Source organism: Leptosomus discolor, chromosome 3, assembly GCF_034619465.1.
Source record: "Leptosomus discolor isolate bLepDis1 chromosome 3, bLepDis1.hap2, whole genome shotgun sequence".
Taxonomy (NCBI): domain Eukaryota; kingdom Metazoa; phylum Chordata; class Aves; order Leptosomiformes; family Leptosomidae; genus Leptosomus; species Leptosomus discolor.
This window is the reverse complement of record NC_141393.1, coordinates 19,770,326-19,789,087: the sequence shown is the minus strand read 5'-3', so window position 1 is coordinate 19,789,087 and position 18,762 is coordinate 19,770,326. Positions and strand designations below refer to the sequence as shown.

The following is an 18,762-nucleotide window of genomic DNA, read 5'->3' as shown; positions in this document are numbered from 1 at the left end:
ACAGTAAACATAATTACACAGGTATATCAACCATACCTCCAGATAGCGCTGCAATTACAGGCGGATTGAACAGACTATGCATCATGAAACCGAAGCCACAATTATTCAATAGAGGATGTGAACATGGTGAGACACTTGTGCAGTATTAGATTACAGTGATGCAGGAAATGACAGAGAGGAGTGATTACATTATAGAAAACAGATTAATGCAGAACCAGTAGTTCAGCGAGGAGCAATTAAAACCAACATGTCTTTGTCTCAATTCCAGTGGTAAGGTGGTGAAGCTAGTGACTCCTAGGATACTAGGGACACTAAGATTTTTCCACTTGTTTTTCTGATGTCTCAGACAATGACTTCCCATTCTCCTACACTGATGATAGCTCTCTGCCTTCACTTTCTGCTTCCCTTCAATACTCTGGTGCATTAAGTCCACTTACACTATTCATTGTTAGATTCAGCCTCTCTTTCCATCTACTTCAGTGGGCTTTGAGACTGTCCCTAAATGTTTTATGACTTCAAGTCTCTCCTCAAAACTACTGTCTTTAATGAACCCTTCACTGGCATATCTGTGCTGATGTGCTTTGCTCTCTGACCTCCTTCCTGCACTGCACTGTGAGGAGAAGCGCCGTGGAGCAGGCAGAATGCCTTTCTTGGGTTTTGCAAAGCATGAGCACTTGCAGCATTAGAGAAGTAATGACCACAGAATCATAGAACGATTCAGGTTGGAAAAGACCATTGAGATCATCGAGTCCAACCACCAACCCTACTCTACCAAGTACAGCCCTAAACCATATCCCCAAGCACCACATCTAAATGACCTTTAAACACATGAAGGGATGGTGACTCAACCACCTCCCTGGGCAGCCTATTCCAATGTCTGATAACCCTTTCAGTGAAAAGATTTTTCCTAATGTCTAGCCTAAACCTGCCCTGGTGCAGCTTGAGTCCGTTCCCTCTTGTCCCATCGCTTGTTACTTGGGAGAAGAGACCGACCCCCACCTCACTACAACCTCCTTTCAGGCAGCTGTAGAGAGCAATAAGGTCTCCCCTCAGCCTCTTCCTCTTCTCCAGACCAAACAACCCCAGGTCCCTCAGCCGCTCCTCATCAGACCTGTTCTCCAGACCCTCCACCACCTTCGTTGCCCTTCTCTGGACACGCTCCAGCACCTCAATGTCCTTCTTGCAGCAAGGGGCCCAAAACTGCACACAGCATTTGAGATGCGGCCTCACCAGTGCCGAGTACAGGGGCACGATCACCTCCCTGCTCCTGCTGGCCACACTATGGCTGATACAGGCCAGGATGCTGTTGGCCTTCTTGGCCACCTGGGCACACTGCTGGCTCATGTTCAGCCGGCTGTCGACCAGCATCCCCAGGTCCTTTTCTGCCTGGCAGCTTTCCAGCCACTCATCCCCAAGCCTGTAGCGCTGCATGGGGTGGTTGTGACCCATGTGCAGGACCTGGCCCTTGGCCTTGTTAAAGCTCACAGCATTGGCCTCAGCCCATCGATCCAGCCTGTCCAGATCCCTCTGCAGAGCCTTCCTGCCCCCGAGCAGATCAACACTCCCACCCAACTTGGTGTTGTCTGCAAACTGACTGAGGGTGCATTCTATCCCTTCGTTGAGATCATTGATAAATATAACACCTCTGCCCTCTCATGAAGAAAAACATACAATCGTTAGCAGTTAATAATTCAATAGGATGCACAGACTTGGCAAACATCTATTACCGTCTAAGGATTTCAGACTCACTGCCTAAGTTGTAGTCACTATAATATTTAGAAAGCATTCATATGTGTCTTTAGAAATACTATATTCTGTAAATTGAGGGGAAAAGCCTGTTTCATGTTTTCCTCTTTCCATGAAAATTATTTGTGTCTCTTCATCAACTGAGTAAGTCCTGAAAAGCAGCTCTGGAACAAACTCAATTTATGTGAATGTTGATGTAGTTAATGATGAAGTATTCAGTTTGCTAAAACCATCCTAGACCATTAGTATATCCATGGGTCGACTCTAAGGAGCATGGGGTGATGGCATCTTTTCAACATCAGCAACTATCAATTGGCCAGAACTCTGGATTCCGTGTAGATGATATCTCCGTATTCCATCACATCTGTTTTTCTCTTTTCCCTGAATTTAGCAATTTTCTCATCAGTCTCAGGCAGCCTTTTGTATCAGCTTTCATAAAGCTACCAAAAGCCCTACAAAATATAGGCTGGCTAATACGTTAGACCTTACGAACAAATCAACTGATTATTACGTTTCCCTGCCACAACAAAAACTCATCATAGCAACATTGTTCTTTGCTCACTGCTGAAGTACTACAGGATATTTTCTTACAGAAACAGAAGAACAAAGAAGCCACACTAGTATTTTGCCAACCACTGTTTCAACAGAGAGAAAGGCATTCTCTTCTTACACTCACTTTCAGTTGGGTTTAGGATGCCACTTTGCTCTTGTGCTGCTTCGCTCATTGGAACCCTTTGGGCCAAACTTTGCCATCACTTAGGGGAATGTATTTGCCACCAGGTGAATGAGCTGAATCTGATACTGCTTACACTAAGGGAGAGTTGGTTTCATTTCAGCAGTTGGATGACAAGATTGAGACAGTCTCCTTCACCTACCTACCTGCCTGCCTGCCTACCAGACTATGAGGTTTAACTTGGGGGATCTATGTGTTGCTTTGAGACTTCCAAATGAGACCGTATGAAGACACAGCATATTACGAGCATAACTTTTAATATAAGGACTTGTTCTGAAGTATTCTGCAAATATGTATGAGTCAGTCTTCAAGGTGTCAGACTTTGCTACAGCACTGAAAGATTCCCAAGAATTTTATTATCAAAATTTTTTAAAGCATCTATTCACTTTGGATGTTTTGAATTCTGCTTGTTCAGTTCCAAATAATTCCTGCTCCAAGAAGTCTGCTTTCCAGTGGTACTCAGACTTCACAACACACCAGATATCAGTGGGAGCTGTTGTGCAGAGGAATAAGTACTCAAAGATAAAGTGATGCATATGAGTCAGTATCTGGAAACAGGTGAGCTATCCAAATGAATAGATTCTGCAGAAAGATAGGTTTAAAGGTATCAGTTGTGGCACCAACCAACCCCCAAACACAGCCAGCAGGGAAATGAGATGGGACAGACATTTTACAACATGCCAGCACACTTCAACTCCTAGAACAGAAAGGGGAAGTAAAAATTATGGCATCCTGTTTACACTGTAGTTAAGTGCAGTGTAATCAATCGAGCTCCTGAGAGTGAACATTTGCTGTACTGCTCAGCTGTCCCCTGAATAATTATTAAGCTAAAAAAAGAAACATATATTTGTATTTCCTTATGACTCTTGCTATTCATCAGTTGGTAATTTTTCCTTATTTCCTGATCTCCCTCACTCAAATACACACATTTAAGTGGAATACCTTCCTCCAACATGTTGGAATGTGCCCTTTGCAGATAGAAATTGTTTCCTCTACTGCATTCAACTTGGCATTATTTGCCCTCCAAATAAATCTTTTCTGTATGTTGCTTTAATGTGGTTGCAGTCAAGAAATTAAATTTCACAACAGAAAACTAGGCATAAGGATGTTCAGGAATATAATAAATGCCAACTCAGGTTGTGTGAATGGAGGACTTCCTATCAAGAAGATGGAGTTCACCCACATTATTCCTAACCATGCAGAGAAAATGTGGCTTTCTACTTCTTCAGGAACTTGGACCGTAACAATTTCTCCTCTGTTTGAGCATCTCCTTTCCAAAGCACAGCAGAATCTATCCACTTCAGCATTTACTTCAATTTGAGCTGGTAAACAGTCTCACTGGAGTCTGGTACCACTGGTGGGAACATGCATTAATGTTTTAGAGGGACAAGCCCATAGTCGCAGCCCTAATCCTCCGTTCTGTTACAGCCTCTTGGTGCTGATTCACTACCCTAAAGCCGCACTAAAGCTGAGGATCCATCTTGGGACTCTCTACCGAAACGAGGAATGGGCGAGTCACCTTCAGTTCCCGTTTACTCTTTCCTCTCGAGTAACAGCATGGCGATTGTGTGCAGGGAAGGAAAGGCAGAGCAAGAGCTCTTTGTGCCTTGGGGATGCAGCAGGGTCACTGCAGATCAGAGGGGGCTGAAAGCTGCTCTCATCCACACGGGATCAAGGCAGTTACAAAATATCCCGAGGATCAGGAAGGCATAAGCACCACCACCGTTCACGGTTTAGAAACACAACACCATGTCAAGGAAGGTCACAGAAGTTATGACTAATGATTCAAGTTGTGAAGCATCAGGTGAATCTTTTCTAAGGGAATGCTGTCTTTGTATATACCCAGTAATTCAAATAAAATGGGTTTTAGCTAAGAGTCATTGATGTGGGTAGGGCTGAAGCTAACAGGCTGCCACTCCTTTTGAAAACGAACTGGTGCAAATGGGCAATACAGACAATACAGGAAACAAATGGAGATGAAGGTGATGTTCCTATTTTTAAAATCATCATATTTGAGTCCTGGTGATGGGAGAAGGAGGAAGTAAACATGACATAAGGCACTTACTTGAGCAGCTTAGTTTAAAAAAGCCATTTCCCTAGTTCCCTGGATGGGAAATGCAAAGTAAGACTCTTCCAGGTGATGAGCCTTGTTCTGAATTGTGGGAGAAACTTCTCTTAGCTGATTCTGTGGGGAACCTACAAGGACTAGGTACCCTGCTAATAACTACCCTTCACATTGCTATGTGCCAGTTAGTAGGTGGTGGGGATACTTTCCGCTGCTAAAATGTTTGAACAACTTGTAAGCAGCACAGAAACCTGATGGTTAATTGGGTACTTAGACACATACACACTTAAAGAAAAAACAAACCAACTTTTCCAAATCGTCCTTAATAACCTGCAGTTTTATTCATTTATTGAAAGGGGTGTAAGTTCATAACCCTCTTGTGAAAAGCAGGAGTCCAAATTGCAACTTTTGCAATTTAATAACCCACTATATATAACTACAATAGCAAGATTAATCTTTTTCTTATCTGTAGGTTTGTTTAGTAAATTTATGGAAACATAAAAAGCTCTAGGCGCCTAAACATATATTAAGAAAGACAAATTAACATCAGCAACATGAGCAAGCCTAGTAATTTCCTCTACGTGCAAAGGGAAAATAAACATCTTTGCTATGTACTAATCCCAACTCCAATATTCCCCCAGCCCTCAGCTGCCCTCTTCCTCCTCAAAGGCCTGGGAACAGAGATGAGGGCTTTACAACATGCCTAAAAGATCAGCAGTAAGCTTACTTCAGAATAAAGAAGAAGGAGTAGAAAACACTAAGAAAAACAAAGCACAAAAAACCCCCACCCTCCCTGAACAACTCTTAATATTTTTTGATATGAAGAGAAGCTTTTTGATGCCCCCAAGGCTATGTTCATCTTTAGCAAACAAGGACCGTGTGTTCTTTCCTGTACCCCTGCTCACTCACTCTTTTGGTTTGTTTTTTGTTTTTTGTTTTTTTTTTTTCTACTGAGGGTAACACAAAAATCAGAGGCACTTGGATAATTAAACATATTTATTGTTTAAACTTCCTAATTTGACATCATCCGTGCTCTGCAACCAAACCAAACTGTAGATGTAGGAAGTTAAGACAAGCAGCCAGGTTACAGAACTGCATTTCTACAGCAGTAACAGTTAGCCAGCATTACTAACCCCAAAATTGAAAGCCATTAACCAGATCACCCCAAATCAGGAAGTTGGTTCAAAACCCACAGCATTTCCCTCTGTGATTCATGTTTTCTGCCACAGCTGTTCCACAGCGTGTGTTTAAGTGGGGAGACAATCTTGACAACGTCCTTTTGCTGTTGCTCCCATATATAATTTCCTAATATTTATAAAGGCTACAAAACCAGATACACTGTCACAGCTGTGTCTTGTGAGCTCACAAATGCAAAGTTGAGCTTTCAGATTCACCCTACACCCCTACCATTTTGCTCAGCTTATGAAATAATTCTCTCACTTCAAATGACTGCAAAGCTACAGGCCACTAAAATTGGAGTTTATAAGAAAAAAGTGACAAGAAATCTGAATTATAACCAGCATTACCAATTACAGGTATAATTCTAAATAAATATGGGTATGTCCGAATCTAAAGTGAGGTTGAAGAGAGCAAAAATTGCATATATTTGACAGAGAGGATGTTCTAGCATCTCTACACGGTAAGGTTAAAAGAAATACATACGCAATCCTGTGAGACGTAAATTCCATAAAGTGAATGTTATTAAAGCAAAGAACATCTGTTTTCATTTAATTTCATTCCAAGTGTCCTTAAAAGTTACAGAATAGCTGATACCATAACAAAAATGCAGCTAATTCATAAAAGAATAAAAATAATAGAAAAGTCAGATTAAATCCACAGTGCAAAACAGTAACCCTTGTGAAAAAATGGAACAAAACCAAAGTAAATGATCAAAACCTCACACCCTTCTACACAGCCCAGCCAGTTACATTAATATTTAATGATAAAGTTCCCTACTCAGACATGAATTCTAGAGAAGGTGTGAGAGAAAAAAACATCAAAGAGCAAGACATACTTCGCATCCTACTGACTGCTAAAGTGAAGGCCCATTTCATGAATGCTCTGATCTTTACAAGGAAAACAGTGACGGATGTAAATATAATCTATATGCTGGTTAGCAGGATGAAAGCAGAATATAAGTATTTTCAGACCATGCCCTCGTCTTGATTAGAACCTTTTTGCTGATAGGGCTGGTCACCAAAGACCCTGTCCTTCCATAGCGACTCCCCACACAGCCCCGCGATGTCTTGTCACAGTTTTCAGCCCAAAGAAGACGAAGCATCCAAGGATGCCCGAAGCTCATCAGTGACACGGCCTGTGCTCCTGCAGAGGAGGCAGGCACTTCGGTTCTGCGGTGGGCGGCTACGGAGCAGCCACTGCGGGCCCCAAACAAGGACAGGGCCTCTGGTGCAAGGACACGGTGTAAAACACTAGACTCAAAACAGGCGTTCGGTTCTGGACTGGGCACATGATTGTGTCAGTCTGTTGCTTCACCTTTGGGAATGGCAAAAGCAGGCACCGACAGTTTCTACTGCATTTCCCCAGGAATGTTACAGATTGGTAGAGCTCATTGTGGGTATAATTGGTATGTTTATCTGGAGGGAGGGATTTCCTGAAATCTTTACCAGTGTTCTTACAGTGCTACCTGTAAGAAAAGCAACTCTTACACACAAAAAAATACTGCTTTTATATTGACTAGCTGATGCAAGAGATGGAACAAAGCATCAGGTCTAGGGGAAAAACTCTGTAACTTTAAATACAGGTCACAAAGAATATCTGCCACTCTCTCTCCTCTGCTTCTGCACAGGTCAGCTCACAGCAACAAGTCCTAACAGAAAGGTCACAGTGTCTCTTCTTTCTTGGCAGTTAAAACTCCAGAACCTTGGATTTCATTCCTAGATGTACAAAGACCCCTTCACTTCCTTTGATTTGCATTTCCATTCTTTCATCACTGAGAGGCTTTTCTGGTTACTCTCTGCAAATAACTTTAAAACAAGGTCAGATGCCTTCATTTATTTTGAAAACACAGATGGAAAACAAACTTTTGGAAGAAGAGCTACTGGCATTTTATACACAGAATGAATGGCTGTTTATATTGCTGGAACAGTCAAAACACGTGGCGGCTCACACTACAGGTGGAGAGCAACCAGTGCCAGTAGCACTCTGAAAACAGTTGCTGCAAGCAGTACCCAGCGTGCAAGTCCAGACACAGTCTCAGTAGAAGATCCTTCCATCAATGCTGTAAAACATTAGCTCTGGTTTTGTTCCTTTCCCTACTTCAGGACACTCTCCTGAGCTTTACAGCTGCCGTCCTCTACAGCGTTCATGTACCTTCTTCCACAGTACCAGGCCACACATTAAAAGCCGTCTGCAGCACATGCAAGGCTAAGTTGTGACTGATGAATTCTTCACAACAGCATATTTTAAAGAACCTCCAGTGACACCTGACAGGAGCAGCACCACTCCCCGAGCAAGCACACAAAGCAGGCAAGAGCTGCAATCTCTTTAACATTTCTGCTTGTGGCACAATACAACCAGAGTGTTTTGGTCCTTCTAGGAAGCCCCATCTCTTAGTGGTTAAGTAGCGGCACTTAAGGGAGGTAACCTGAACTACTAGGATTAAGGCGTACTTTTGCAGTGTATTCAGAGGTTTTAATATCATTTTTGTGGATATTAACGTTGTGGCAGCTGGTTATTACGAGCTAAACCTCATGTATCATGACGTTCTTGTTTTGATGTGAACTAAACTGAAGAATACCTGAGAAATACCTCATGGGAAAGAGCTCTGTCTTCCCCTAGGTTTCTCTGGCGGAGAAGGCAGTTCAGCTGAACTCGTGAAGCGAAAGCTGCCAGTTAGCCGACTGTTGAAAACTTCTTCTTAACTCAGCCATTACATGTTTCTTCTGTTAAGTGAAGAGTTTTATTAACCTGAAATTCTATTCAAAGCCTATTGCAACTCAAGTCGTAGCCGAAGCGTGACCACAAAGCGCCCGCCAAGGGCACACAAACCACCTTTCCCCAGCCAGCGGCCCGCGGCGCTCGAGAGGACAAACGCAGATACGGCCTGAACCGCCCGTGGGCAGGGGCAACAGCCCCGCGGGCGGCCTCAGCTTCCACCGTACGCCCCCAACCGCCGCCTCGAACCCAGAGGCCGGACGAGTTACGGGCGCTCCAAAGCAAACCCAGAGCCCCCGCTCCGGCTCGGCGGCCAGCGGCGGTGGCACGGCGCCCTCTGCTGCTCGCTACCGGCGCGACACCCTGCGCCACCCGGGCGGGTACGCGGGGGGGGGCAAACGGGCAGGGCCCGACCCGGGGCGGGGCCGGCGGGAGGACAGGGGGATGGGCGTTGCGGCCGCCGGGCCGGCTGAGGGGACAAGCCACGCGCCGCGCCGCCCGCCTTTGCCCCGCCCCGCCGCCTCTCGCGTTTGGCCCCGGCCGTACCCCGTAGTGACGCCGTCGCCGCGTCTCTCGCCGGGCGCCGTTCGGGGCGGTATTTCCGGTCGGCGCCGCGGCAGGATGGTGAGGCAGCGGCGGGCGCCCAGCTCGGCCCGGCCCGGGGCGCCGAGAGCGCGGCGGCGCGGGGCGGGGGCTGTGCCGGCGGCGCGGCGCGGAGGGGCGCGGAGCGGGGGCCCCGCGGGTCCGCGCCTCCCCAGGCAGCCCGCTGCCGCCGCTCGGGGTTTTGCGGAGTCACCGCCGGCGCGGGGCCTCTAGGCCGCCTCCGGGCGGGGGGAGCGCGGCCGGTTACGCTGAGGCCGGGCGGGGTCGTGGGGGAGGCGCGGCTCGTCGGTCGTCGCTCGCCGCTGTGAGAGCGAAGCGGGTTTGGAGCCGCGGGCGGGCGGTCCTGGGGGGCCTGGGCACCGCCCCGCGGCGGCAGGTCTCTGCCGCGGCCCTACCGGCTTGCTGCGAGGCGGTGCAGAACCGTTCCGGTGAACGTGTCCTTCCCTGCCCCGTCGGCCCCGCTGCTCGCTGACTTCGGGCAGTTAATTGGGATCTCTTAGAGCTTTGCCTCGGTAGGGGAAGTCTAATTGCGGCCTTTCTCTGTGCGGGACTGCCCTTCAGCGTTCATGGCAGCGCGTGCTTATGCTTAGTTGTTCGTTTTTTACTTAGGGTCAAAGTCAGAGCGGTGGACACGGTCCTGGTGGCGGCAAGAAGGATGACAAGGTAACCGCAGACAGGTGCTTTACTTGCAGGATAAGCTGCAGGTCTGCCGCTGCAGAGGCTCCTGCAGTACACTTTGTTTTGTAACTTCTTTTTCTGTTCTGGTACTTGAAACTGCATGAAATTATGCTTTTGCTACCTTTGATGAAATGTCTTTTCTCTCCTCGGTACGCACTGGAGGAAACAGATTGCTGTTCAAAAACAGAAGGGGGAGCTTAACTGTAAAGGAAAACTGAAGTTATTTGACAGTAGTAACTTATTTTTAAACAGAATAAAACTATAAATCTGTCCGGGTTAGGAAAGACTAGTTGCCTTCGAGCTGTTGCTTAAGTAACTGGTTTTGCTTTGAAAAGTACTTCATACTGTCATCTACGTGAGGTCTGCACATCACGTTGTGGGCCATTGGAGGCCTTTCCAGTTTCCCTTGGAGATGGCATTGTCGTGTCCGTGGCACGCTGCATCCCAGCTGGCAAACTGGATGCGCGTTACCCGTCGATTAAAATGGAACAGAAATGTTCAGATTCGGTGTTTTCCTCATCCTCTCATGTACGAGTTTCATTTGAGATTTACTTCAGGCTCTAGCTTGAAACTTCCATGTTCTAAATTCACTCAAAATTTGCAGAACTCTAAATGTAAAATAATGGGGAGAAGAAATTTTTGAACTTCCTTAAAAAATATGGATAATATTTCTTTTGGGCTTCTCGCTATATATCGTAACGGAGACAGTTTTGGTTTGTGGCCGTTCAGCTTCAGCTGAGCTCCTAGTCTGTGTGCCTGACATCTGTGTGTATTTTTTCAATGTTAATAACCTGATTTTTGTTTTTTTCCGTGGGATTCTTTTTATGAATAAGGATAAGAAGAAGAAATATGAACCTCCAGTTCCAACCAGAGTGGGGAAAAAGAAGAAGAAAACAAAGGGACCAGATGCTGCGAGCAAGCTCCCCCTGGGTAAGCATTGTGCCTACCCCAGCAGTCCCACGGGCTGTCTGCTCGTCAAGGAGTGCGGAGCCGTCCTCTCCCCCGCGTCTGGCTGCATGCAGGTCGCGAATAACTAAACAGAGGCCAAACATGATTGTATTCTAGTTAACGTGAAAGCACAAAATAATATTGTTATGCAAGACGCGGCCCATGAATTCCAGGTAAGAGAGAGAGACATTGAAATGAGGAGAAATGCAGGAGAAATGGTTATCTCTAAAAATGATGTGGGGTTTGGTTTGGTTTTTTTTTTACCTAGGGTTACAGTGGGACAAGTAAAATAGTGACTGCTGCTCATGTAGAAGTTACTGTTGGAGAATAAAGCGGGATTTCTGGTACTGAATTAGTGAATAGTGGGTACCATGTCAAACTTGGTCTAAACTAATTGTAATTCTGCTTTGATTACAGTGACTCCTCACACACAGTGCAGACTCAAGTTGTTGAAGTTGGAGAGAATTAAAGATTACCTCTTGATGGAGGAAGAATTTATCAGAAATCAAGAACAAATGAAACCTTTGGAAGAAAAACAAGAGGTGAGGTTTGAGCTAACTGTTACTTCTAATATTACAGTAGGTGCTCTAGTGTAAACCACTTCATACAAAAGCAGCGGAAGTAAAGTGCCGTGTAAGGTGTCAGCCAATACAAACATATTACGTGTGTTACAGTTCTTCATTAAATCTCAATTGTTGTCCAGAACACAGAGGATTTCTCTCTAGTGGGCTAATGGTTTTAGCCCGAGCATGGGTTCCTACAGATGAGGCCACAGTGGCATTTTGTTTCTTGGTGCTCTGTCAAAGTGTGGCTCCCAGATGCCCCATCGGTGGAGAAAGAAGGAAAGTTCTAGCCACGCACATCCCTACGGTGGTGCCCAAGGGACAGAACTAAAGCAAATGGGTTTCGTTAGGGGTCGGGGGTTGTGCGCCTTTGGGGGCAGCAAAACGGCCAGAGCAGAGACCCGCTCTCCTGCGTTCGGTGTGATCTGCTGAGCTGGTGGTGTACGAGAATGGTTTTCCCTGCGTTCTTGAGGTATTTCTTGGATTCTTTTTGACAACAGGAAGAAAGATCAAAGGTGGATGATCTGAGGGGAACGCCGATGTCCGTGGGTACCTTGGAGGAGATCATTGATGACAACCACGCTATCGTGTCCACATCAGTAGGGTCGGAACACTATGTCAGTATTCTGTCTTTTGTGGACAAGGATCTGCTCGAGCCAGGCTGCTCTGTTTTGCTAAATCACAAGGTGAGTTGCTTTTATAAAACGAAGCACAAGTTCTGGTACTGTTTTTAGCTGGCCTTTTGCTGAGCATCACAGGGTCATAGGGTCTGGGAGCTGTTCATTTCATGCACCTAAATAGATGGGCGCTGACTGTAGGCTTGAGCCTGTATTAATGATGCTGCTTCCGTTCTTTGACAACCCTTAATGTTTGAATTAGGTTCATGCTGTGATAGGAGTCCTGATGGATGACACAGACCCTTTAGTTACTGTGATGAAAGTGGAGAAAGCTCCTCAAGAAACGTATGCTGACATTGGTGGCCTTGACAACCAGATTCAAGAAATCAAGGTATTCTCTTGTACTAGTTCACGCTGCTGAGTAAGCTAGCAAGGCGGCTGTTGTGCTGGGAGCTCGGAGGTGTAACACGGGACCCGCTGCTGTTCGTGTGGTGTTCTTTTGTATCTTGCTGTAGTGCATTTTGTCGTTTGATTTTGCTAGGCAGGCTCACGGACCCACATCTCCTAAGTTGGCAGCATGCCCGCGCACCAGCTGTATGCACAGGAACCTTTCTTGGGTGCTGTGGAACCTGTAGGGCCCTGAGCTCCTAAAACCTCTGCAGCGACTTGTTGGTTTGCAACATGTGGAGTTACTGATTGTTGCAAGATGAGAGTTAAATTGTAAAAAGTGCAGAGGTTGGTTGGAGTGTCTGATGCTGTGCCGTCAAAGGATTTAGTGGGTAGGGGTGTGTTGGCTTGTTCTGTGTTTGCATTTGGTTGTTGTTTGGTTGGTGTGCATGAGTTGTTTTTTCTTTTCCCCTACCAGCAGAGCTCTATCCGAACCCTGGTAAAACTCAACCCTTTTGCTTTGGGTAGGTGTCCAAAATCACAAATGCTCTTAAAATACGGATCTGTAGGATCTGGTAACTCATGGTGGAAGGCATCCTTTCGTAAAGGGTCCCCCACCCCCAGGTCCTCTGTGAGTGTTTGGGAGTCAGGAACTCCAGGGTTCTAAGTTCACCATGATGCATTTAGGTTGGAGGAGGGGCAACACTCCCTGCTTCTCTTCCACATGTCAAGTGGAAACAGTAGGAAGACCTGTTTGGATAGAGTAGTTGTCTGCCTTAGAATTGGAGGCAACAGGGAGACGTGCTTTTTGAGGTCCGTCTTGAAATTGGTAAAGCTCTTCTTGCCTTCATTACTCTTACTAACGCTGTTGTCGAGATCCCTGCAGGCTGTGTGGAGAGCACTCACCCTTCATAAAAACTCAGGTTTCTGTTTCTTGTGCTGCAGGAGTCTGTGGAGCTTCCTCTCACCCATCCTGAATATTACGAAGAGATGGGCATAAAGCCGCCCAAAGGAGTCATTCTGTATGGCCCGCCTGGCACAGGTACCTCGCGTTCAGCGACAGCTGAGCTGACGCAAGTGAAATAAACTGCGCTGAGTTGGTGCTGAGGCATTGCCAAGTCTGTCACAAATGTCATGTGACTGGGTTGTTAAAGCACTTCCCCCTCCGCCCCCAAACTAATTGCAGTATTTCTTTCCAACTGAAAACAGGTAAAACTTTACTGGCCAAAGCAGTGGCAAACCAAACGTCAGCCACCTTCCTGAGAGTGGTTGGTTCAGAACTTATACAGAAATACCTGGGTGATGGTCCAAAGCTCGTGCGCGAACTGTTCCGTGTGGCTGAAGAGCACGCTCCATCGATTGTCTTCATTGATGAAATTGATGCCATCGGTACAAAGAGGTACGGCGTTCCAGCTCCCGCAAGGGCTGCCGGGGACGATGGAGGCCTTACTAGAAACGCTTCTCTGGTACTCAGGCTCTTGGCTCTGCTACCATTTTTATAGTACCCTTTTTGATGTAAGCATTTTTAACAAGTAGAATTTCAGACAACCTCTTTGAAACTAAAATATATCACAGCCTTTTGCTGTTAAAATAGATATAGCCAGAGGCTTAACCGTTGTTCTCTGGCTGCCTGGTAGCGTCTCTATGAGGGAGTGTCAGAAAGAGGCACGGTGCGTAAGTTCTGTAAGTGCAAATCCAAATATACAGTACGTGGCTTTAGCGTTGCTGCAGTTAGTCACTGGTCGTTAACTAGCCCCTGTTACAGTAAAGCAGCGTGCTTAATACAGGATGTATCAGTGTATCATTTGCCCCTCCAGAGAGGTGGCTAAATACTTGAGTTCTTAGGATACCGTGTGGGACGTTACAGAGTGTGGTGGTGTGGAGAAGCATTGCTTGTGCCTGTATCCGAGCTGGATTACTCTGAAAATTCCATAGGCTGGTGGAACTCTCCGATACAAATAGTCTCTAAAGTAGTCAAATGTGAGTTTTTTTAAACAGATAAAAAGGTGCTCATACATGTTACTACATGGCTACTGGCCTGAAGCTCAGTGTTAGGCAGCTTCTGCCCCGTGTATTTTGGCCTACATAGCAAGGGTCGGATGGAGGGCATAACATGTGGAATTCTTCATAAATGTTAATGTTGTTTCAAACTCTTCCTAAACGTGGGCGAGCTGGTTTGGATGTAGATTATCTAGTCTGATGTCAGCAAAATGAAATGGCTGAGCTGCAAAGCAGTGAAGTACAGCCACTGCGTTTCAGGAAGAGCAGAGTTAAACCAGGATCCACGTGAGTAAGGCAAAAGGGCGCATGGTTATAAGCGTGCCTGTCGGGAGCGACTGTGATGGAGAAACGAGCCGCAAGCTGTATCTTCTATGAAGTGGATGTGTGTGCTTTTAAGAATTAGGGGGTTTTCCTTTTTCATGTCAATTTGTTAATTTTGTTAGAGGGGGAAAAGAGATTTCCAGATACATAACAAACAGGGGAAAAGGACAGATTGCCTTCATGCAATTGCTGTTACTTTCCCTGGCTACAGCAATAGTTCAGTGTCTCTTTGCTTACCTGGATGTCACAATGTGATTCTGAAAACCTGCTTTTTGTTTTCTATGGGTGAACATTAAATTTAAAAAAAAAATTTAAAAAAATCTATTGTCGGTGTGTTTAAAAAAAAACAAAACACAACAAAACGAACAAAAAAAAGGAAGCAAAAAAGAAAACCCACTACACACTGTTTTGTTTATACGTTTGTGGCAGTTATGTGAAGTACGTTCTCAAATTTGCACGGTGCTTTTTCTGACTACGCTGCTTTCTTAAAGGTACGACTCCAATTCGGGTGGTGAGAGAGAGATCCAGCGTACAATGCTGGAGCTGCTGAACCAGCTGGACGGGTTTGACTCTCGGGGGGATGTCAAAGTTATCATGGCTACAAACCGAATAGAAACGCTGGACCCAGCTTTAATTAGGCCAGGTAAGAGACTTCCCGTTGCGTGTGCTCCCGTCACTGTTCTTGTGAAAGGACTTGTCAGAACTTGGCAAATGTGGGCCGGTAAAAAGAACGGGAGTTACTAGTCTGTCTTTGTTCGCCATCTCCTCTCTGCTGGTGTATCCGTTCAAGTCGAACCTATTCACGAGTTTCCCAGTGGGAGAAAACCCTATGGAAGAGAAGGAGGACACATACGTGCACGTCAACAGTTCGCGTGTTCTTCCTTTGTATTAAGGCGGCGCAGCGCCGAAGTAACCGTTAAGGCGAGCGGCGTGCAGGGGCGCGTGTCGCTACGCCTTCAGCAGCTGGGGCCGGTCGGGCACTGCTGCTTGTGCCTCGTAGACGAGAACTTGAGCCCTCACCGTGAGAGCTGCATTCCGATGCAAGGAAAGCAGTGCAGCTCCTTACTGATCGGGGGATGAGTGAGGGAGAAGTAGCACCTTGTTTTGACACCCGTATTGCACATGGAGCCAAGAGCTTGAACAGGCACAAGCAGTATTTTTAAGTGGCCGCTAAAAACGTACCACAACACAGTGCGTCTGTGGGGTCTGTTAATGAGAAGGTAGGCAGCAACGCAGAGGTCAGAGGAATGAGCGAAGCCTCCCGTTGGTGTCCTCCAGTAAATCCCAAGTATTGAAGACGTTGTGAAGATACTCCTTCTAAAGTGGTAGAGGTAAGAGAGAGAGAGCAAAGATAATTTAAGATGAAATTGTCAAAGAACTACTCTGAACAGTCACATGGACCCACGGAGTTTAGAAAAAGAAAAAAAACAACTCCATGGTATGAAGTTGCTGAGGTGTGTGTGTATATATTTATTTATTTTTTTTTTTTTAAAAAGTCTGGTTTTGTCACCATCTTAACCTTATCCCCTCCAAATGAAAAAAAGTGCTGTTTGTTAGAGTACAGAGGAGATAACACTGTACCAGTACTAAAAGACAAGCTAAGATGATCTAACGTTTGTTGGAAGGAAACTTCCTACCCCTATTGCCTGTTTAAATATAACCATTGCTTGAGCCACCGGGGCACTTCTGGCAGCTCAGTGGACTGATTTAGCATTGTCTGGAGTATCGTATGTGATGCCATCAACGCTTTTTAGAAAAGATACTGTAAAATAAAGAGAAACAGGAGTGATCCGGAGATGGAAAGTATCTACAAAGGTTGCTCATTAAGTTGGGTCAGGGAGTACCAGAATGTCCAAAGTCCCTGTTGACATAAAGGGAACAGCTGGTAGGGACTTGGGACAGAACTACTGATGCAAAACCTTCCTTCTTCAGTTGGGGGTTTGGGGTATTTTTTTAGGAGGCTGGTTATATAGGGAGGAAGAGTTCAAGTTGCTACGGTGATGTAATTTTCTGCTGCATACACACACACACAAAATAAACGTCAGAGCTAAATGTAATCTTAGAGTAGAATAAAACTTAAGGCAAGAATATAAGTGTGTGATGGATACTTTTCTGTGCTATGACACATTGTGCAGTTTTTATACTTGTGTGTGACTCGGAAGGTTTGTCGTGTTTCCCAGGTGAGCTGTCTCTTACCTGCAGCGACACAGACTGCTTCAGCAGCGCGGTGTCCTCCAGCTCCAGTCATGTCCTGTTCATTGCAAATAGTCTGGTCTCGCGTTCTGCTCTGTTTGCAGTAGCAGCATGCAGAAAACCTAAGGTTGAACTTTTCTTCTGCACAGGACGTATTGATAGGAAAATAGAGTTCCCTCTGCCTGATGAAAAGACCAAGAAGCGAATCTTTCAGATTCACACAAGCAGGATGACCTTGGCAGATGATGTGACTTTGGATGAGCTGATTATGGCAAAAGACGATCTCAGTGGTGCAGATATTAAGGTCAGTGTACATCACCGTTGTTTGTACTTCAAAACATAAATCAAATCCATTTTTACTGCATCCAAAACCATGGTTTGTTGAAACTCTAATTACCTATGGTTACATTCCTGAGGGACAACTGGATGGCTTTAAAATGCCTTTTATGGGTGCCACGTACTGGAGATTTAGCAAAATAGTAATGGCGAGGTAGCTCCTGGTACCTGCCTTGTCTGGATGTGAAATTTTAAAAGTAGCAAAGCAGGAATTAGAAGGGGAATGTGGAATCTTGCACAAATATGCAAGATACCTTAAGCATTACTTGAGAGTGTGTGGGATAAGCAGCGTTTTAAGAGACTGTGGAAAGCAGATAGAATTGCAGCTGTAGACTAGGAAGCTTCAGGCACACATAGTCTGCTGTTCTGAAGCAGATGGAGCCCTTGCTGGAGTGGCCACGCTAACGAGCTTCACCAAACATGACACGACTGTGCTGCCTCACTGGAGAGGGGTGACACAGCCCCCCACTACCAGGGCTGGGTGCATCTGTTCCTCGCATGGAGCTGCCTTTCTGTCAGGGAAGTTACTCTGACCACAGGACGACGTTCTCATCTGGCTTCATCCAGCTTGTTTTACGTGTTTCAGTGCTGCCCAACAGCATCAAACTTCAGAATGTAAACGTCGTTAACGCGCTTCACTTCTACTTCAGGGCCACTCGGAGCCGTACGAACGTGCTGCCGCCTCCCAGGGTGCGGCCTGAAGGGGGTTGCACAGAGACAGTAACGTATTGGTGCCTTCTCTGTTGCAGGCAATTTGTACAGAAGCGGGACTCATGGCTCTGAGGGAACGGCGCATGAAAGTGACAAACGAAGACTTCAAAAAGTCTAAAGAGAACGTTCTCTATAAGAAGCAGGAGGGAACACCCGAGGGACTGTACCTTTAAGTCCTCTGTCTCTTTGGGGACTACCACCAGGAACTTTTCCTGTGCTGGTGATATTCTTGTGTAAAACCACAGTCTAGGTAATTGTCATTCTTGAAGACGTCAAAGCGTGGTAGGTTGTGGTTTTTCAGTTAGTGCAACACTTCCCAATAAAACATTTATTTGACTTGAACTGTTCTGGTGGCAAAGACCTGCTATTTACAGGGAACTGTCGGTTGCTTTAGTTGGACTTACTTTCATGAAAAAGTGCTGGTGCCCTGTGGGTGCTTGTCATGGTGATCCAAGCCTGCTGCTGCCACACCACGCTGTGCGGGGAGGAGGCACATGCAGGTTCCTGGCCTGGCAGTCCTGTACAACTACTGTGTACCTGCTGCTGTTCTCCAGGTAACTTCTCTATCTCTTTTAGGGGCTAAGTAACCAGGACAGAAGTCACTTTTGAGTAACCTCAGTGTCCGAAGTCACAGACATATAAAAATTAGTGAAAAACATGCAAGCTTCAGTAACATTCAGCTGTGCCCATCTCTTGTCTGGTACTTGTGGTTACAAGAATGCAAGGTGGACACTCATGAGTGTTCTTAAAGATCTAAATGCGTTTGGGTAAGGTACCTGTAACATTAGAGAGATCATAAATCTGTTTTTCCCAAGCGGTTACAGTTCATGCTATAAATGCACTTTCTTTGAGATCACTCTGAGAACTGACCCAATAGGAGGCGCCTGGGCTGGCCCATGCCCTAACAGCAGCTACATCTTGCCCGGGGCAGCGGTTTGACACACTGCAGCCGTGCAGAGATAAGTT

At 45.9% G+C, this 18,762-nt stretch overlaps 1 protein-coding gene across 1 annotated transcript; it reads left to right on the top strand.

Moving 5' to 3' along the window:
- Window positions 1-9,035: 9,035 nt before the first annotated feature.
- On the top strand, window positions 9,036-18,138 carry PSMC1 (proteasome 26S subunit, ATPase 1). Its single transcript, XM_086463608.1, has 11 exons — window positions 9,036-9,062; window positions 9,651-9,704; window positions 10,553-10,649; window positions 11,085-11,209; window positions 11,731-11,916; window positions 12,110-12,238; window positions 13,180-13,276; window positions 13,444-13,633; window positions 15,048-15,199; window positions 16,899-17,053; window positions 17,835-18,138. The coding sequence occupies exons 1-11, from the start codon at window positions 9,060-9,062 to the stop codon at window positions 17,967-17,969; spliced, it is 1,323 nt and encodes a 440-aa protein (XP_086319734.1). The 5' UTR covers window positions 9,036-9,059; the 3' UTR covers window positions 17,970-18,138.
- The last annotated feature ends 624 nt before the right edge of the window (window positions 18,139-18,762 follow it).